This window comes from Megalobrama amblycephala, linkage group LG2 (genome assembly GCF_018812025.1).
Source record: "Megalobrama amblycephala isolate DHTTF-2021 linkage group LG2, ASM1881202v1, whole genome shotgun sequence".
In the NCBI taxonomy this organism is placed as follows: Eukaryota; Metazoa; Chordata; class Actinopteri; order Cypriniformes; family Xenocyprididae; genus Megalobrama; species Megalobrama amblycephala.
Window position 1 is genome coordinate 50,386,719 of NC_063045.1, and position 22,393 is coordinate 50,409,111.

The 22,393-nt window shown below is 37.1% G+C and overlaps 1 protein-coding gene across 30 annotated transcripts in view; it reads left to right on the forward strand.

The window, feature by feature from the left end:
- The window catches only part of dlg2 (discs, large homolog 2 (Drosophila)), a 269,422-nt gene that overhangs the window by 196,236 nt on the left and 50,793 nt on the right, over positions 1–22,393 (forward strand). For 21 of the 30 annotated variants that reach the window (XM_048180477.1, XM_048180452.1, XM_048180492.1 and 18 more), the window contains 5 exons: positions 821–965; positions 1,176–1,341; positions 6,963–7,022; positions 8,458–8,616; positions 20,072–20,228. In XM_048180477.1, coding sequence (XP_048036434.1) covers positions 821–965; positions 1,176–1,341; positions 6,963–7,022; positions 8,458–8,616; positions 20,072–20,228 — 687 coding nt within the window. The remainder of the gene's footprint in view (positions 1–820; positions 966–1,175; positions 1,342–6,962; positions 7,023–8,457; positions 8,617–20,071; positions 20,229–22,393) is intronic. The other 9 variants (XM_048180541.1, XM_048180548.1, XM_048180550.1 and 6 more) reach the window with 5 other exon arrangements.

The following is a 22,393-nucleotide window of genomic DNA, read 5'->3' on the forward strand; positions in this document are numbered from 1 at the left end:
ATCATTGAACGAATCAAATGAATGAATGACTTAATGACTTAGTCATTTAGACATTTACCACCACCTACTGGCCGTTTTAGTTTATTATTTAGAGTATTATTTAATTAAAAAAGTATATTTCATGGCCATTGTAGCCTAAACGGTTATGTGTAGTAAATTCTATGTTGAATCAAATTTATTTGAATCAGATTTCTTTTTTTTTTTAAGCTACTTTTTGTAGTTATCTTTTAGGGGTAATTTGTCAGCCAAATTTGATGTGCGATTAATTTGTGATTAATTCGATTAATTAATCACCACATTGTGCAGGCTAATTAATTAGATTTAAAAAAATGAATAGCTTGACAGCCCTAGTTCAAATACTACTTCTATCACAATTTAATATGCAGAGACAATTAAGAAATCCATTTGTAAGTTTATTTCCCACATAAGTGTTTAAGCAGCTCGAAATGGCAAACTTATCTCATCCAACGGCATCAGTGATTTCTGGGTGTTTCATGCAACAACAATAAAAATCACTGACCAAACACATAGAAGCAGCCCTCAGAGATGTTTGGGAATGAGCTGCATCCATAGTTGGCTGATTACATTTCTGAAGCTTCGCTCTAGTGTCAGTGTCAAACTCCATTGCTTTTAATCCAGGGGGGTTGTTAAACTCTTTAAGACTGAGTTTGATTTAATTTGCAAGATCAGTGCTGTGTGTAATCCACTGGGCAGGACACATTTGGCAGCGCTGATTCGCCATTGACCACTAGAGCATAACTGTTTACGTAACTCTGGATTGCCCTCTTAACACTCCCTGCTTGTTTTCTCTTTTGCCCAGGTGAATAACTACACTCTAGAAGAAGTGACCCATGAAGAAGCAGTGGCCATATTGAAGAACACGTCAGATGTGGTATACCTAAAGGTTGGGAAACCCACTAGTGTCTATCTCTCAGACCCCTATGGGCAGCCTGATATCACACACTGTGAGTTATTCTTACCACATTTCACACTTTATTATGTCATACATATGCTTAACCCAGAATAATGATTTAGAAATGTAAAAAATGATGTGGAAATTTTCATTTTCATTCAGTCGTTCAAGCTATTGATTTATTGGTTGTTATATTGATTGGCATTTTGATTAAACAATTTATACTGTAATATACACGCTCTCTCTTTCTGTGTCTCTACAGCATTCTCGCCCGCAATGGAAAATCATATCTCTTCCCCCGGTAATAACGGCACTCTGGAATATAAGTCCAGTCTTCCGCCCATCTCCCCCGGTCGATATTCCCCCCTGCCCAGGCACTTGCTGGGGGAAGAGGACATTAACAGGTTGGATGGTTTTTCCTTCCTACGGTAATTCCCTCCCTCTCTACCAGATGCCACTGCCCACAGGTAGACTGTTTAGCCCCCTTCCCCCATGTGTCCTGTGGAAAATCCGAAACACAATCAAAAAGCGTCATCACACCTAGTGATGGGATTGTTTTAGGATTTACTGTCCCATCCTTACTCCCTCCCGTCCTGTTAGTTCTGTACTGTTTTATGTTCCTGAATTTTTAGTGGTATATGTTTGTTGTGAATTTACAGAACAACATAGGCTCCATCTACATTTTTGTAAAACTCCCAAAACGTACCTATGCTTACAACTCAGTGCAGTTTCCAGCTGAATTGAACACTCGTGACAGTAAAACGCCAACAAATTTATTTTCACACAAATTATGATTACATGGGTAGATTATCAGTTAATAAAGACATATTTGCACAGTTCCTTACAAAGTACTACGTTATGATTTGAAAACATGTTTACCATGATTTGTAAGAGAGTACATTTTGATGTGCACGTCACATAATTAGCTCAATATGTATGGCTCTTCTGATGTAGTAAACTTGCTCGGTAGCTCACCTGGTACAGAATTGCACTTGTGATGAGGTGTACTCGGGTACGACTCCCATGTAGCGCGAGTCATGTTAAAAGAGCTCAAAGACTTAATGGCATGATTGTTTCAGCATTGCTTTTGTTAAGACTATCGGATAGGTTTAGGGTACGTTATTTTTAGTGCCATTTTATTTCTGCTGCAGTACATACAACATCTAACGTTATAAAAGGTTGCCAGATTCATCTGTTTCAGATAAAACTGAATGTTTTTAGCACCACTAACTGGACATTTCATTTTGAAAATTACATGAAACATGCAAGAAGCAATCCAATATCATTTTGTGAAAATGTCGGGACAGGCATGTTTTTCCAGTGAGCCTGGGCTGGTACAGAATATCTTTAGTCCCGTTCACACAGTATGTTGATCCCAGAAAATTGCTAGAATGTCTTCTTTCTTGAACCAAAATCAGATGATCCCGGGACACATTATCCGTGTATTTTCCGGAATCTCTGTATGAAAGGGACTTATAGCCCTATAGAGACTGAGTAGGCTTTTTTTTGTATTTGAGTCGATAACAACCCACCTAGAGCACCTTATCAACCACATGGCATGATTTTATTACCAAAAAAGGGCAGAATGACTTTAATGATTCAAACTCATAAATCTGATGATATCAGCGTGTGCCGACAGCATGAGCTTGTTTTTGCGCACTGGCTTGTTTTTAAGAGTGTTTTGGGAGACATATGTTCAGGACTGCAGGGCTAGGGATGTGTTTGGTTCACTGCAATGCAACCTGAACCTCCGAGTGATGTGAATACTGAGCATCATCCCTGGAGTTTTCTAGAAAAGAAAACTAAAGCACACAGTCAGAACTGAATCTGTGGACATAACGAACTCCCTAGGAACTTTGAATTCAGAATAGCAAATAACGTCACAACAGACTTCGGTTTTGATTAACTTGTCATGCCCTCTTTCTGCCGGCTGGATTCTTGATGTGTTAATGGACCCTGTGGTTGTTTTGGGCCTCTGAGGCTTTTGATTGCAGGGGTATGAATGTCTAGCGATGACAGCATTTGGGGCTGTTGCCTCTCGGACACGTGTTGGACGTGTTGTAGCTAAACCAGAATCCCAGAATTCCACTAGCCTTATTGGCTTATGGCCATGTTCCCCGTAATAAGCTTAATCTAACCACAGGGGAAAGTCCTTTTGTTTTCCTGCAAACCCCGAGTATTTTTTAGACTAATAACTAATTACTAAATAAATACCCAAGTTCAACTTGCCACTGTAATATCTCAACAGTGTTTTACTTTAAACGGATGATGTTGTTAATGTGAAACATAGTTAATGGCACCCTGCTGTGAAAAATTCCCAGTTTCTCAGTGAGTGCAAAACGTGCATGCAAACAAAGGGTGTTTGACCTTTCCTTGAGGTGAGTGAGATTAAACCTCCTCCTCTTTGCCAGGGTAAGAGGTTTACATGGTCCGAGAGTCTGAGGAACCTTCATCTTCCCTGTGTTTTCCACAGGAGAATTGAGCACTCTGAGAAAATCAAAGGTCTGGATGAAGATTATAATATGGAATGGCAGAATGTAGCTGCTAATATCTTTTTTTTAAATTCAGAGGCTCGGGAATTGATTGCAAGTGAAATATGGAATGGGGTGTTTCATGTGGATTTGCATAACAAATTTGAACTTATGTCATGGCTCACAAGTTGAATAATTAATTAGGTGTGACATTAGGCAGATGTTCTGGGGGGAGGATGAACATGTTTTTGTACATGTCTGTGTCATCTTGGTTTAGGGGAAATGGAGTGTGCAGATATAGGGTGTGTAGGAGTTGGTTATGTTGCAATAATCGGTGACGCACAGCATAAGACCCCTGTTATATTATGGGAGGGTACAAATGCACACACACATACACCGTAATATTATACACAAAATGTTAAAAACAGTTGCAAATACTTTACAACTGTGAAGCTTTAGGACAGCAAACACATACACATAGCCTAGTCGTTCAGTCACCATGAATAATTACAGCTTCAGAAATAGAACATTCCACACTCACATCATGTACATACACACTCAGAAGTGCTACCTTGGGCCAGTGCTCAATTATTACTAAGCTCACCTTTAATGAACTGGACATTCATAATTATTAGATGTGTGGTCAGGAAGTTTATGAATTACATAGTTCAGCAAACTATGTGGTTTGTTGCTGTGTGGTCGCTGACCTTAAAAAGATAGTTCATCCAAAAATGAAAATTCTGTCATCATTTATTCACCCTCAAGTTGTTCCAAACCTGTATGAATTTTTTTTTTTCTATAGCTGAACACAAAAGAAGATATTTTGAAGAATGTTGGTGACCAAACAGTTGATGGGCCCCATTGACCTGCATAGTATTTTTTTCCTCTCTCCATACTATGGAAGTCAGTGGGTACCAAAGTAGGACATGTTCTTGCATCACAATCCTTGTTGGTCATGGAAAGACAATCAACCATCTTCCAGCGTAGTTTTAACCAGTGTTTCTCAACCTTTTCGACTCCAAGGCTGCCCTAAATTTTTGAATGGTAGTATATTACATTATTATTGCAACCCACTTGGAAGTTAGCTGATGCCCCCTAGTGGGCTCCCTGGTCCTAAACCCACCCCTAAATAAAGCCATTTGCCTGTCCCAGAGGTGTAAAGTACTTGAGTAAATGTAATTAGTTACTGTACTTAAGTATCTTTTTGGCTACTTTGTTGTTGTACTTAGTATCAAATATATTGGCAATTTTTACTCTCTACTTGACTACATTTTTGAGCAAGTAAATGTACTTTTTACTCCACTACATTTGTGATGAGTAATGCAATTACAAATTACATTTTTCATGGCAGCTAACTTTTTCTGCAGCAGTTTGTTTCTGATATAAAGAAGCAATATCGCCATCTAAGGGCATTGAAGGTACTATATCTTGTGCATTTTGCCTTTACTCCCCCAAAACCTGTCAACAAGGCTACTTTACGTGAATGTGAGTTCATTAGCAGGTAGTTGCTGATCACAGGTGTTTGATTTATTAGATGAGGAAATGACTGCAGCTGGTGATGAGGCTCAAACCAGCACATACAGTAGACTTCGACTACTTAATTTTACTTAACATTGTTTTATTTATCCGCTATATTGACAAGACTGATTTGAAGGATATTGGTTTACTTATGACCACTTGAGCTTAACTGAGACTTGAGAGTTTGTAGACATTTAAAAAGCTGTTGTGTCAACCTTGATTTATTGCAATATTGAGGTGTTCAGTTTTATTTTGATTTTAGAAAATAAACTTGATTTCTCATGTTAAAATCAGATATTTTAAGACTTTTACTCAAGTTGTATTGGAATTGGTTACTTGTAACTTGTAGTGGAGTCATTTTTGATGCAAGGTATCAGTACTTTTACTCAAGTATGGTTTTCAGTTATTCTTTACACCTCTGGTCTGTCCACACGGAATGAGAAATTTCAGAAGGTATTGTTGTTTAATGCACAGTTATGAGGAGCAGGATTTTAGACTAGTGAGATTTCACAATAGGCAGGGTTAACCAGTACAACAGATTAATGTATTATGCACTATATTGTTCCAGAATCATCAACATATAAACCATCATCGATATTCATCCATAAATGTGCTACTTAAGTAAATCGGTCTTGGTTCGTGATTGGTTTGTGGTTCTCTATATGTAGCGTGAGTGGGTGACGCTAGCCTGTTCCTAATTCTATCTCTGTGCCTTGCCGTCAGTGTGAAGGGCCCGAGGGTTTGTGCCGTGCTTGATAATAAGGGTTTTGTCATGGTTTTATTTAGCCCTCTGTGACCCTGTATTAAGGGCAAGGAGAAGGAAAGAACTGCATATGTGAAAAATGTGCAGAAGCCAGACACACAGCGAGAGAGGAAAGACACACTGAGTAGAAGATATGATGAGAACTGTATATAGAATGATAAAGAGACAAGGGGGTTGAATGAAGGTAAGGTAAAAGAGGGTCTGTCAGTCATCTCTGATCAAGACAAATAACAAGCCAGCATCACATGATGCAGAGCGAAGAGAGAAAGAGGTCCAGTGAGGAAGCTGTCAGAAATATATTCCACTCGCTTTATCTTCAGTATGTCTAATGTAGCCTTGCATCCGCAATAAGATCTCCTCTCTCTTACCCACAACCAGACGCTACAAATTAGCTCACTGAAACTTGCAGGAAATGTTAGAGCCTAGTGATTTACGCACATGTTTCAGATGCATCGAGCCTTGCTGCTCATGTGGGAAATGCAGGTTTGAATCCTGCATGTGTAATGTGTACCGATCCCATTTCCGAAAATGTATGTCAATAAAAGTAGCAAAAGGATTGATTAGGTGTATAGGAATGGCATCTCTACTTTTTCAGTAGACAGTTGGTGCAGGTGTTCTATACTACATATACTACCTTTCAAAAGTTTTTGGGATCAGGAAGATTTTTTTTTTATGTTAAAACTTATGCTCACCAAGGCTGCATTTATTTAATCAAAAATACAGTAAAACTGTAATATTGTGAAATATTGTTACATTTTAAAATAACCATTTTCTATTTTATTTTATTATATTTTACAATGTAGTTTATTCCTGTGATGGCAAAGCTGAATTTTCAGCATCATTACTCCAGTTTTCAATGTCACATGATCATTCTAATATGCTGATTTGGTGCTCAAAAAACATTTCCTATTATTATCAATGGTGAAATCATTTGCACTGCTTAATATTGTTGTGGAAACTTTGATTTTTTGATATTTTATTTTTATTTAATGTGCCCTTGCTGAATAAAAGTAATAATTTCTTACAGAGCCCAAACTTTTGAACAGTAGTGTATCTGGCTTTACATTCAAATATTTGGAGTTGGTATGTTTGTGTGTCAAATCCAGTTGTATTGTATAAGGGGGCTTGTTGTGTTGTCATATTTGGTTTTGTCCTGAATTCTGTTGGTGTCTGTTTTGTTTCTGCATGCTACATGTAACAAGTACTGAATACATTTCCGCTGTTTTGAATATACATTTTAACATATAATTTCACTAAAAAATGTCTTCATGCTAACCTATTGTCTGTTTCTGATCAGAAATCCCTCGTTAGATGAGATGGAAGGTCACAGGTTTGATTCCCAGCACTTCCAGTTGAGGTGAGACTTAAGGGATCCGTCGTTTGGGTCCTGAATGTTCATTTATGTCCTTCCCGCAGCCTTTTCTGTTTTGAACCTTAGAGACTGTGGATTGTTTGTATAAACTAAAACAGTGACAGTCAGATTGGTAATTCTGAGAGTCCAAAAGGGATTCAGAAAAAGGTAATTTAATAAAAGGAATGAAAGACTTCTCTGGATGTCAGTCCCTGTGGAGTGATAGTACATTAATTATTATTTTGGACATTTTGGAGATCCGAGGGCTGATTGAAGATGCTTAGAATGGTGAAACTGAAATGATCTTTTTGTTTTTTAAATTGCAACACTACTTATCAAAGCTAATGCACTTACAAATGTTGAACTAACCAGTTACAGTTCCTTCCTTATTCCTTTAACAAACTTCCACTGCCATGTTTTTCACCATTTCTCTCTTTTACTCTCTGTGTCTATCTTTCTCTCTCTGTGTTTGTGGTCGACCGATATGGGTTTTATAATGGCTGATACCAATATCTATAAGTAGGATGGCCAATTACCCATCATAACATGAATATACACAATTGGCACAATTTAGTAGCATAAGAGAAATAATACAATATACACTAAATTGATCAATGTTCCACCTTTTTTTACTAGTATCTTCTCAACATAATTTAAGAATTAACAAAAATGCATTTTTTCACTTATTTTTTTTTTTTCATCATTATGTTTGTCTTGCTTTCTAGTACAAATATCTAAAGAATTTAAAAGCAAGAAAAAAGTCTTAATATTATATGCAATTTTGTTTCCTAGGTAGATATGCAAGCTTGTTTCCCCCAGTTTTTTTTTCTCACAATTGTGTTTACATCTCACAATTCTTACTTTTTTTCTCAGAATTGTGCTATATAAAGTCGCAATTGCAAGTTATAAAATCAGAATTGCGAGATATAAAGTCGCAATTTGAGTTATAGAGATATATACTCACAATTCTGAGAAAAGAAGTCAGAATTGTGAGATAAAAACTTGCAAATATGGAAAAAAAAAGTCAGAATTGCTAGATATAAACTCGCAATTGTGAGAAAATAGCCAGAATTAGCCAGTTTGTATCTCGCAATTCTGACTTCATTTTTCGCAATTTATAGTTTATATACCACAATTTAGACTTTATAACTCGCAATTGCGACTTTATATCACGCAATTCTGAGAAAAAAGTCATCTTTTAAATTGTTTTATTCTGTGGCGGAAATAAGCTTCCATAGGTAAATGTGCCTTGTAGGCATGTTTAAATAAATATACTGGAAACAAAGTTAAAAAAATACAGAAAATATTCTTTTTTTTTTTATATTTGACACTAGGCTAATTCTGCTGATATATCGGTCTGTCACTACTCTCAATCAATCTACTTAAGCGCACTAACCCTAGCTGCTCTGCTCTCTGCCTCTCTCTTTCTCTCCCACACCAGGCCTCCAGAGCCAGTTTACAGCACTGTGAACAAACTGAGTGACCGCGCCCCCTCTCCCCGTCTCTACTCCCCCGTGGAGTTTGATAAAAGCCCCATGCACTCAATCCCCCACTTCCCTCACTATCACGTAGGCCTGCTCCCTGACTCCGAGATCACCAGGTACTGAGCACAGCGCTCTGCATGGGGCATGAATAAAACTTCTGTGGCCACATCTCACCTGCATGACCACACCTTAATTTATGCTGGCTTGCATGCCCCGCCCATCATGTACTAGTTCTAGTGTACCTCACTCTTTCCTTAGTCTTTTTTGATTAAATCTGCAGAGGTTTGATACAGTGAAGGGGCATTTTATGTTTTGTATGGATTATATTTTAAGAAAACCTCCAAAATGAAATCGATTTACTTAAATTTTCTAAGAAATGCACTACCATTCTGAAGTTTGGGGTTGCTGAATTTTCAGCAGCCATTACTCCAGTCTTCAAAGTCACATGATCCTTCAGAAATCATTTTAATATTCTGATTTGGTGGTCATGAAACATTTTTTACTATTATCATTGTTGAAAACAGTTGTGCTGCTTAATATTTTTGTGAAAACCAACCTTCTTTTAGGATTCATTAATGAATTGAAGGTTCAAAAGGACAGCATTCATTTGAAATAGAAATTTTCTATGACATTATAAGTGTCTTTACTGACACCTTTAATGTATCTTTGCTGAATAAAAGTATTAATTTCTTTCTTTAAAAAAAAATCTCCCCCCAAAAATCTGACCCCAAACTTGAATGACAGTGTACATCTGATAACGGAAAAAAAACAGGTTGCGAATGCCTTTTAATGTTGACTTTAATGAAAAAATATGGCAGCAAGTACTGAAAATGAGCAGCTCTAACAGTTTTGCATAATTCTCATTAATTTTATTCCTCATACTTCATTCGACAATAATGCAAAGTGCACGTAGAGGACACAGGCGTGGAGATTGGTAGTTACCATGGCAGTTACCCGTGACAACAGTATAACTGAATCACTTCTCTGCTGCAGCTGTCCACTTACTTCCTTCCCTTCCGCAGCCATTATCAATTTGTCTGTATTTTCATTTGTTAGACTGTATTGCTCATTGACAGCTTCCCCATGAAGGTCAGAGCTTGGCCGCTGTCATACGCGGTTTGCTTATGTGCCTGTGGCGTCCATTCAACATTACTGCATCATAAATCAGAGTGGATTGATTTTATCTTCCTTATTTCCTGCCTAACTGATTTCACTTTAGGTCCAGGCAGCAGCTTGTATCGTTAATTGGATATAAAACTTTATTAGCAATAACGCAACTTCTCTGCTCTCGTTGATTAAATGACTAGGCTTATAAATGTAATAGTCGGGAGATGAACAGAATGTAAACAGGGGGTTTGGCTGTGGAGGAAATGCTCTTCGGGACTAAGACACTCACTGGCACAAATGGCTGAGTAATGTTTCGCTGTTATCCAAATCCCGCGCATAATGCCCTCAGCGTGGGTGTGCGTTGTTTACCGGTTTGTTTTGATTTTCATTTTTTAGTTCATTACTCTATGAATTATAAAGCGCCGTCTAATTGGCTTCTCTGGGATTTGAATTGATTTGCATTTCAGAACGCCACCGCTAACACCTAATGCATCGCTTAAATCCTCAGGACTTGCGAAAAAGGCATTCATGAAAATGCCAGCGTTAACATCTGTGATTAATGGATCGCTGTGTCTTATGTTCAGGGTCTGCTGGTTTTTGATGGTGCTCTTCAAGGGAAAGCGCAGGCAGCAGTTCTATGAAAACGGCCAATTCTGTGTGACCGAGCATGTGAGATTGTCAGTATCTTACTAAAAGGGAACAATTATCGTTTTATGATGCATAAACACCAAAATACTATACCTAAGAGTGCTGTTACTTCAGATTAGCCTTGTTTGAGTAGCAACTGACAGCTGCCATTAAAAAAATTGGCCAAATCTGAAACAAATCTCATGTGGTGCTCTAGGAATATATTAGGGATGCACTGATAGGAGGTTTTGGGGCCGATACGATACAGATTTTAACAATTAACGGCCGATTCCGATACCGATACTGATATTTGTCACTTGCTCTCTTATTTTTGACATTAACTTTTGTCATTAAAATAGATAGTGGTTTGATCATGTTTTAAATCAGCAAAGTTCAAAAACACCTGCATTAAGTTATACTAGCTAGTTTATTGCTGCATCATCAAATAATTTCTAATGAACATGGATAAATTAAATCCATGTATTATTATTACACTGAGACGTAGCTAAATTCTACTGTACAGCAGTAATATATTTCTGTCACAATTACTTCGTTAAACTGAACTTTTATTTTGACGGGTTGCCCTGAAGACCTTTGAGCTTCTGTGTGTTTATGATATGACGATAGATTTTCTCAAATGAAAAATGCAAAATGCTCACAATGTGATTCTGGAGATGAAGTTCATGCATTCATGTCCTCATATAGTGAAAAACACCACAAGTGTCACTGTGTGTGTGTGTGTGTGTGTGTGTGTGTGTGTGTGTGTGTGTGTGTGTGTGTGCACATCTGTGATATTCATTCACACACAGACACACAGAACATGCATTATTCATAGTTAAATAGTGTTTTTGCAGCTTAATATTTACAGACACTAGTCTATATATGCAATTTGATTTAAGTGTACTGACCTTCCCTACTTTTTTTTTTATTCATCAAGACTTTGACAAATTCTGTGACTTTCTGCGTTATACAGTACATTCTGTTTTTATAACTGGATTCTGCAATCCCTTTTTTTTTTTTTTTGCGTTGCGGAAATCATAAGGCCTATACATCTATACATACAATCCTTATGAAAGTTACAAAAGTTATTTAGCCAAGAGTAGTGAGCAATTTTTTTTTTCTGTCTTTTGTTTGATTAACATTAAAGCGCAGACAGCAGCACAGCAAGAATATTAGATCATGGATTAATCTATCTTGGATTATGCAACAGACATTATACAGCTCAGTGCCTTTAATAAACCATCGGTTTGTTATATCGGCCTTTTTCATGCTATAGCGGATATGCCGATGGTTGTAAATTCATCAAAAATCGTCCGATAAATATCGTCGGCCGATACATCGGTGCATCTTTAGAATATACTGTATGGTGCAAGGGGTTGTTAGAAAGCTGCGATTGTGCCCTTGTGGCTCAAATTATTGGCTCAAAACCCTGAATGTAGAAATGTGGTCCATGAGCTGGCAGATTTTTCCAGGTATTTCTGACCTCTTTAGGTGTCACCAGGAGATACTGGTATACAATTTCCAAAATTATCCTCCAAGCAGCTTCTTTGTTGTTCAGTGTAGTCCTACCCTTTGATTTGACTAGAATTCAAATGTCTTTGATGTTTTCTTAATGTGTATCTGCTTGGCAACTGCACAAAAACATTAATGTGGTCTTAATCAGCAACCTCAAGCGTGGTTCCCAGAGAGATGATGTATTTCAAGTATTTCTGAGGACCTCAGAGGATCCAGATCCTGTCATCTCTGAATCATCAGTCAGGAGGGAAATTCCTTCACATAACTCAATTCGGATCCAAATGGATGAAGCCGTTTGGCAGAATCGCTCTTGCTTTCCGGGCGCTTCTGTGGCTTTGCATCATATGCGTTCGGTGGGGGCCGTGTCCCCTACACCGGCTGCTCACTGATTTGAAGTGATAGTTTTGTTTGTATTATGATTAATAATTTGTTTGGGGCTAAAAGCGAAGGGTGCATACTAATTGTGTTTTGCTGATGTGGACAATTTTGCAATGACATAGACCATAAATCACAGTTCCCACAATATTTTGTTACTTCTAATTTGTATGACTTGTGTTCCTGTTAGAGCAGGATAAACTAGCTTAATCTAGTTTGCTGACAGATTTTTAAAAATATGCTTCTGGAGAATGCAAATAACAAATGTCTGAAATCTAAAACCATTTCTAACAGTGACAGGTGTTGTTTATGTATATTAGTATTGTACGAGAAGAATACTAATTCTACTAGAGCTTTTTAAAGTATGCCTTTTCATCTTTTATTCATAACTTATATTATCAGTGAGGACGTGAAGATTAAATTAGCTTAATTTATTAGTGGTGTTTGTTAAGACAGCCTAGGATAAGAGATATGAACTAACCAACAAACCCTAAGGATAAATTTTTGGTACATAAGTTTTGCCTATGCATTTGTGATGGATTTATTATGGATTTATTCATTTAAAAATTAATAGACATTAAAAAAATATTTAATTGTTTAACTATTTTAAAAACTATTTAACTTAATTCATGTTTAAATATATGGTTAAATGCTTTTCAGTGGTGTTTGCCCTGGCAAAACTCTAGTATCCAAAATAAAATTGCAAAGAAAAAAGCAAAACTATGAACGCATACAGATCTTGTACTGTGTTTTGGTCAAATTTATGATAATCAGTCTTAATGAACTGGTGTTTATATTTAATCAGTTCTTTTGCTGTTTACTTGGAAACAAAATGTTAGATTCTCAGAAAAGCTGTTTACATTGTGGCAAATCTGCATCCATTGTTTGTTCTTCTTTATTCCCTAGATATCCTTTGCAATGCATTTTGGGACGTGCACTTCAGTGAACCAGCAAATAATGAAACCCTCTCTACTTAACCTCCATCTTCTCTCTCACTGATAGTTGGCAATACAGGCACATCTCACATTGATCAGTGGTACATTTTCTGCCAGCTTTGTAACATTTGTTTTATTGATATACCAAGCATTTGCCATTTTCCCTCGGGGGAAAACATTGAAGCTTTTTAATAACAAAAGTTCAGTGTTTACTATTGCGTCATCTTAAAAACTTCCCTAGAGGGGCCATCCTGCTCTTTAAAAGAGAAAGAAAATGAAGCAGAAAAGATTCGATTGCATCTGCTGGGTGTATTTGAGTTTACTGCTGTAAAAGGTGCAGAAGAGGCTGCTATCATTGAGCTAAGAAGTGAAAAGGCCATCCAGTTCTCTCGCTGAGAGAGCATTTTTGAGGACGGCAGGGGGGCACACGTATCAATACACATCTTAACATTTCTACTCAACAGCCAAATTGCTCTGTGAGTGTTCTCTGAATCTGTGAATCTGATGAAAGCCTATTGATTGTGTTGAGGGGTATCGGATATGTTCGAGGGTGATAATCGATCTGCGGTATATATAGATTGGCACCACAGAATGTTGAAGCCTGAGAGAAGCCCAACAAAGGTCATAAGGTATTTATGATTTTATTTCGGAGGTCATAGCCGTTGAACATGGATGGATGGATGGATGAATCGATGGATGGATGGATGGATGGATGGATGGATGGATGGATGGATGGATGGATGGATGGATGGATGGATGGATGGATAGGTAGATCAATGGATGGATGGACCAATAGATAGTTAGTTCGATGAATGGATGGATGGATCAATCGATAGATGGATGAGTTGATGGATGGATGGGCCAATAAATAGTTAGATAGTTTGACGGACGGATGGATGGATGGATGGATGATGGATGGATGGAAGGAAGGATGGATGGATCGATGGATGCATAGATATATAGATAGATGGATGGATAAATTGATGGATGGACGGACAGATGGATCAATAGATGGATAAATTGATGGACGGATTGATGGATGGATGGATGAATGAATGGACGGATCAATGGATGGATGCACAGATCGATGGATGGATCAATCAATTGATGGATAGATCAACGGATGGATCAAACAATAGATAGACAGGTGGATGGATGGATGGATGGATGGATGGATGGATGGATGGATGGATGGATGGATGGATCGACAGGAGGAAGTATGGATGGAGCGACGATTGGATGGATAGATGGCTGGGTAGAACTATAGATGAATGGATGGACCGATAGATAGATAGATAGATAGATAGATAGATAGATAGATAGATAGATAGATCAACGGATGGATGATGGATGATGGATTGATAGATGGATAAATCAATAGATGGATGGATCGACGATTGGATGGATGGACAGATGGATCGCTAGATGGATGGATGGGCCAATAAATAGTTAGTTTGACGGACGGACGGATGGATCAATCGATTGAACGATGGATGGATGCATAGATAGATAGATGGATGGATGGATAAATTGATGGATGGACGGATAGATGGATAAATTGATGGACGGACAAACGGACGGACGGACGGACGGATGGATGGATGGATGGATGCACGGATCGATGGATGGATAGATGGATGGATCAATCAATTGATGGATGGATCGATGGATCGATAGATGGATAGATCAACGGATGGATCAATCAATAGATAGACAGATGGATGGATGGATGGATCGACAGGAGGAAGTATGGATGGAGCGACGATTGGATGGATAGATGGCTGGGTAGAACTATAGATGAATGGATGGACCGATAGATAGATAGATAGATAGATAGATAGATAGATAGATAGATAGATAGATAGATAGATAGATCAACGGATGGATGATGGATGATGGATTGATAGATGGATAAATCAATAGATGGATGGATCGACGATTGGATGGATGGACAGATGGATCGCTAGATGGATGGATGGGCCAATAAATAGTTAGTTTGACGGACGGACGGATGGATCAATCGATTGATCGATGGATGGATGCATAGATAGATAGATGGATGGATGGATAAATTGATGGATGGACGGATAGATGGATAAATTGATGGACGGACGGACAGACGGATGGATGGATGGATGGATGCACGGATCGATGGATGGATAGATGGATGGATCGATGGATGGATCGACAGGAGGAAGTATGGATGGAGCGACGATTGGATGGATAGATGGCTGGGTAGAACTATAGATGAATGGATGGACCGATAGATAGATAGATAGACGGATGGATGGATCGATGGATGCACGGATCGATGGATGGATAGATGGATGGATCAATCAATTGATGGATGGATCGATAGATGGATAGATCAACGGATGGATCAATCAATAGATAGACAGATGGATGGATGGATGGATGGATGGATGGATCGACAGGAGGAAGTATGGATGGAGCGACGATTGGATGGATAGATGGCTGGGTAGAACTATAGATGAATGGATGGACCGATAGATAGATAGATAGACGGATGGATGGATCGATGGATCGATAGATAGACAGGCAGATGGATGGATGATGGATTGATAGATGGATAAATCAATAGATGGATGGATCGATGATTGGATGGATGGACAGATTGATCACTAGATGTATGGATCACTAGATGGATGGAACAATCAATAGATAGATAGATAGACAGATAGATGGGGTTCATTTATTTGTGAATTAAACAGGAATCACTACTATTCAAATATATGAGGCTTGAACTCTGTGTGTACAGAACAAGATTAAGCCCTCAGAAGAAAAGTGACAACTATATTTAGCTGCAGTGTTGACGTGGCTGATGTGTGTGTCCAACAAATGACATGTAAGGGGATTAATGCTCTTTACAGAACTCGTTACACACACAGTTTGACTGACAAACCTAGAATTAGTTTCAAATTACCAACCCTCTTGAAATAGAAAGAAAATGTTAAAGAACAAAAATCCATTAAGTGGTTTCGTGCTTTGTCAAGTGCTGAAATATGCAGCTTTTAGCTTTCAGCTCAATTCTTCAAGGCTGAGGGTCATCATTACATAGTACTCTGCAATTCTTTTCCTTTATTGAGGTTGAATGTGAAAGGCAATGGTTATTTTGCCATCTGACAACAGCTTCGCATGCCAACCCATTAGAAATGACAGCTTATATTTCACGTGGATGAGGCTTATGACACATTTTCATATTCAGAGCGCTCTTACAGTGGAAGAATGTTTGGAGTGAGAAGGGAAGGAGAATAACACAGGATGACAGTGAATAAATGGTTGTGGGTAGAAATGTGTGTGAGGGGCTGCATATGAAATGCCAATCTGCCCCTCTCCTCCTTAGGTACTGTGAATTGAAAACGAGTGTAATCTATGTGGTTTGTTTTCCCATTTGGCTCTGAACTTGAAATGATAAACAGTGGCTGTTTGTAATCGGGGACTGAGAGGCAGACAGCAGCTCTATCAGTGTTTTGCAGCTGGTAGAGAGAGGGAGAAAGGGATGAAGGAGAGGAAGAGAGAGAAAGAGAAGTTTGGAGGATAGAAATGCGAGTGAAGAGAAAAGATTGAGAGAGTTTAATGAGGGTGGTTACAGCCGGCGGGGCGCTACACGCACTCAACCCACCTCTGAGCCAGCCGTTACTCAAAATAAATCTATATGCAGTGTCAAATACCTACTGATCAGCATATCATTAGTATCAGCATGAGTCCTCAGACTCCAGATCAGCTGTCACAGATGCTTCTCTGAGTGACAAGCTGCAATTTATGTTTGTATAAGCTGCAATAATGAAAGGCTCAAGCATTTCTTTTAAGTTTAAAGTAAAGCCAATTACTTGTCCACATTTTTTTTTTTTTCATAAATATTGGCTATTATTAACGTTACTATGAAACGATTGAAAGTATATTATTTCAGTCGTATCCTAATTTATTTCTATCCTATTTTTCCCCCAATTTCTTCATTAAATGCACCACAGACTAAGATTAATAGAATCAGACCCACCTTTGTCGTTGTCATGACAGTCAGCATGTGCCCTGTCTTCTGTCAGCTGTGCAAGACAATTATCAATCAGCATATATGCCACTTCTGTGCCTCATTTAAAAAGTCTGTCAGCGCATCTTTTCTGTGCTGTATATACAGTGTTAAGACATATATATTACCTAATTCTACTTTCTGTAGAAGCATGCTGAATTCTGAAGTTTTCACTGAATTCTGTGGTTGAGAAAAATGGAATAGAGTGCCATCTAGTGGTAAAAATGGACTGGTGTACATTACTTTTTTTCCCCATGTTCACGTCTTGGCTTTATTACAAAGTGCAAAGAGAAGAGGAACCATTCTTTGCTTGAGGACTTTGCGGGTCATCTTTTTTTTGGATCATAGTGGCACTCATTCATGAACAATGGGTGGCATTATTATATCTAATGGGTACTTCTAAACATGTGAGCTCCATTTCTGTAACATCAGACCAATCATAAGATCAAAATGTGAGATGAACTTTGTATCCACTTTTATAGACTAAAGGTGAATTTATTGGGCAGCATTTGTTCTAGTCATCTTAATAGCCACTAAAACCGCAACTAGCAATTGCTATTTCCTCTGAAAGCATTTAGTATAAAAGATATGTATTTTAATGCATGGATAAAGTTGTGGATAAATATGAATATATATATATATATATATATATATATATATATATATATAGTTTTTTTTTTTTTTTTTTTTTTTTTTTTTTTTTATACAGTATATGGACAAAAATTTGTTACCAGAAAAGTAATTTGGTTTAACCAAAATTTCGGTTTTATCGAATGACACTTTTGGTTATACCGTATGACGATATTTTCAAACAATTTTAACAGGCTGATAGCTAGCTAGCAAAAGGACAATTAAATATTTTATATTTAGTACAAGTTTTTAAAATATTACAACATTTTCCATGTTTATAGCGGTTGTACCGAATGACCTGATGCATATGAGCAAGTGAAAAAATGAATTTTTCAAATAGTTAAAAGAGAGTAAGTTACATTACTTCCTTTGCAAGTGTCTGAATGATGTCACATCCTGTCACATGATATTGACCGCATGACTTGATCCAAAATGGTATTGGTTATTCCAAATGACATCAATGAAATTAATTTTTCCGAACATTCTTTCTCATAACAAAGCAACAACTTCTACACATAATTTTAATACCATTTTGCATGTTAGTATATGATGTTATAAAATCATGCCAGAATAATTTATATATAGCAAAATATGGATTCTATATATATATATATATATACCATTGGCCAAGTAGTCGTAACTGATTTGCTGGCACAATCAGCATTACCACTTACTTATTACATGTTTGTTTGATCAACTGTTGATGCAACCGGTTGGCAGAGCCTTCTGCTTGGTTTTAATGCTGTTGTTTATGTGGTCTGCTACAGTTTTCTTCTTCATACTGCAGCCAGTCAGAAAAAAATCTCATAAATATAATGATTAATGCCCAAAAAGTGTGTTTTCACATTTCATGGGATACATTTTGGCTTAGTTTGTGTTTATGGCCCAAAGAGCATCATCACTCTGAGGCGAGCCAAACAGACGCACTGGGAGAGATAAAGTGAAGGAGAGAGAGAGGAAGGGCCTGCCTCCTCCTCACAACTAGGTCAGATTAGCCTTCTGTTCTAAAATAGCTCCATCTCGGGTGTCGTCTCTTTGCATTATCATCTGTAAACTCAGGAGATTGTGTATCTCCACATTTCAAGTGTATCTGACAGAAGAGTCACAGCTCAAGATATTTCTTGGTTTGATTGGTCACACTTGACAGGATGATGCCCCAACTGTCAGGATCCTATGACTAACCAAACGGGCACAAGCTAAGTGGATCAGACTTTCTGGGAACATTTTAGCACAACCTGTAATGCATTTCAGCACAGCTTGGGATTCACAATCTGATTTACACTTGGATTTTTTTTTTTTTTTTTTTATTAAATAATTTAAATAATAAAGAAATGTTGTGACATAAAATAAGATTTTTTTATATTTATATTTATATATTATAGGAATTTTATATTATGTGCCATTCAACTTTAATGTTATACTGATATATATTTTTATATTATTTTTAATTTTTTTTAATTATTTTATTTTAAAAAATGTTTATCATGTTTTATATATTATGTATTTATTATATTTTGTTTATATATATATATATATATATATATATATATATATATATATATATGTATATATATATATATATATATATATATATGTATATATATATATATATATTTATTATTTTATATATATATATATATATATATATATGTGTGTGTATTTATTATTATATTTTTATTATGTTATATGTACACACATTGTTAGAAAAGGGCACAGTATATCAATGCCATTTGTTTTAATCACAACACAATTAGGAACATACTATCACAGTATATACAGTATGAAGTGACTGTGAGAGAGATATTAGGTGTGTTTGTGTGTGTGTGTTCCTGGTATTCCCTACATTATGAGGACCAAATGTCCCCTCAAGTATATTAATACCATTAATTTTTTGGTCCCCATGAGGAAAATAGCTTATAAATCGTATGAAATTGTGTTTTTTGTAAATGAAAAATGTGTGGGTTAGGGGCTAGGATATACAGTTTGTACAGTATAAAAATCATTAGGTCTATGGAAAGTCCCCAAAATGATAGAAATACCAGTGTGTGTGTGTGTGTGTGTGTGTGTGTGTGTGAGGCTGTGCGTCTTCTTCGTTTCTAGGAAACCGGGCGGAAATGGGACAAATAGCACATAAGTGGAGCAGTCCCCAATAGGTGTCAGCTTTTGTGCTCGACTACGTTGTAGACCGTTTGGACTGACCCAAGTGTGTGGATGCGTGTGTTCGTGTACACTTAGTTTGCATGTGTATATTTACAAAGTAGCAGAGCGTGTGTCAGCGGAGATGCTGAGCCCTACGGACTCTGATCTGATGTACTACCTGAACTGTGTGTACAGGGAGCCCAGGAAGATCGTTCTGCACAAGGGCTCGACCGGGCTGGGCTTCAACATCGTTGGAGGAGAAGATGGAGAAGGCATTTTCGTCTCCTTCATACTTGCAGGAGGGCCAGCAGACCTCAGTGGAGAGCTGCGGAGAGGAGACCAGATCCTATCCGTAAGTGGACGCCCGAAAAAATACAAACATATAGTAGGGTTTATCATATATATGAGGGCAAAACTGCAAATATGATCACACTGATCATCACAAGGTACATTGTTCTTCCTGTTTGTTTCTAAACATGAGATAATCAGTCATTTATTGGGTTTAACATTTATTAATGTTAAAATATCTGCCTCAAAGGTCATGAATAGATGTCATAGTTTGCTTTTCTATGTTAAAAACAAGGCTGTAACTAATATATGAAAATTTAGGAGGACACATCCCCATTAATATTCAAATGAATAGTTTATAAATCTATTTTTAAACGACCTTGTTTCTTTAACTTTTACATTAGGGTCTCCTAGTCATGCGTATCATTGGATAAAGAGGCCTAAATGTTTTATCGTGTAATATTTTCTTAATTTAAAAAAAAAAAAAAAAAATACTGATTATTTTTTTATTTGAACTAACATTGTGTATGCTATGTTTTTAGGTAGTAGTTTAAATTGGTAAATAAATTTCCCACGGAGTAGTGCATAACCTGTGCTGAACAGAAGATGGCGCCATCACATCGTTCTGTGAACCCTACAAAACCTTTTTGTTGTTTGTTACATTTTTTGTCTAGTCACTACTCAAAACTCCACTAGTACCAGGTTTCCTTTTTCTCATAATTTCAGCACTGCATTTTTGGCACTGATACAGTGCCGTAACTTTTTTGTGCGGTGAGCGCAATTACAGCTCTCATTGAGAAAATTCAGATCAGCGATCCACTCGAGAAGCTCTCCAAGCTGATTTCCTGTCACTGATCTCATCATTTATGTTTATCAGAGCTTCATCAGAACTCGCCGGTGGTAATCAGACCCCTCCATCCAGATCTCCGCCGCAATTACTGTCGGTGCCACTTGAGCTGAGAGCAATCACGGTCTGCCTCCTTAGGACACTGATTAGAAGGCGCGAAAGAACAAGGGAGAAGAGAGAAATAGAGAGTGAAGGAAGAGATAATGGAGTGCTGGCCTGATTTGGAGTCTAAGAATAGCTGTGGTGTACCTTCTGAGTTCACACTGTTAAATGAGCATTAGGACATGCTGCAGGCACACCGAGACTTCCATACACACGCCACATCTCACACGCACACACACACCTCGTCTGCCCCTCCCAGTGCACTGTGCGCTCATGTTAGTTCGGTTTGTAGTCCTAAACCTGGTGTCCCAGAGACCGGCCCCCCATGGACCCCAAAGAAATTCCTTTGCCTGAACCTAACTATAAATGATAGAAAATGTAGTGTTATTTCTGAAAATATGTGACTGTATTTTAATTTAATTAACTAATTAAGAAAAGCGAGTGATTAGCTAAAACAAGACCTCAATTTTTTTTTGTTTGTTTGTTTCAGGCAGTGAGAAAGGGTTATAAGATCTTTCATGACACTGAAAGAGAGTCAGCATTTCATATTTTCAGAATAGTGATTTTTCAATTATGAGATGCAGAAGTTCTTAGCTTAACAAGACTTTCCCAATGTTTTAAAACATATATTACATAGTCATACACAACCGTACAAAAAATAATAATAATAATAGTAATTTATAAGACATTTATAATGCCATAAAAGATTTGTTTCAAGTAAATAATGGATTTTTTTTTTTTTTTTTTTTTTTACTTTCTATTAATCAAGAATCCTGAATAAAATATATTACAGTTTACACAAAAATATTAAGCACTGTTTTCAACATTGATATTAAGAAGAAATTTAGCACCAGATCAGCATATTACAGATATTATTGGTTTTAAATGGAACATATTAGAATGATTTCCGAAGGATCATGTGACACTGAAGACTGGAGTAATGGCTGTTGAAAATTCACCTTTGTCATCAGAAATAAATTTTATTTTAAAATATATTAAAATAGAAGACATTTATTTTAAGTTTTTTTTATATTTTTTAATAAATAAATGCTGCCTTGTTGTCATTTATTAAATCTCACCAATTCCATACTTTTGAATCGTAGTGTACTGTACCTCAAACTTTAACTTTGGAACCATTTAGTGCTTTAAAAATATATGTTGCTAACAAGTTGCTACATAAGGACTACAACAGTTGTCAGCCATGATTAATTTATTCCACAACTACTAGTGTCCAGTTATGGTGGTATACCGAGATAAAACAAATAGTATTTGCTTGGTCA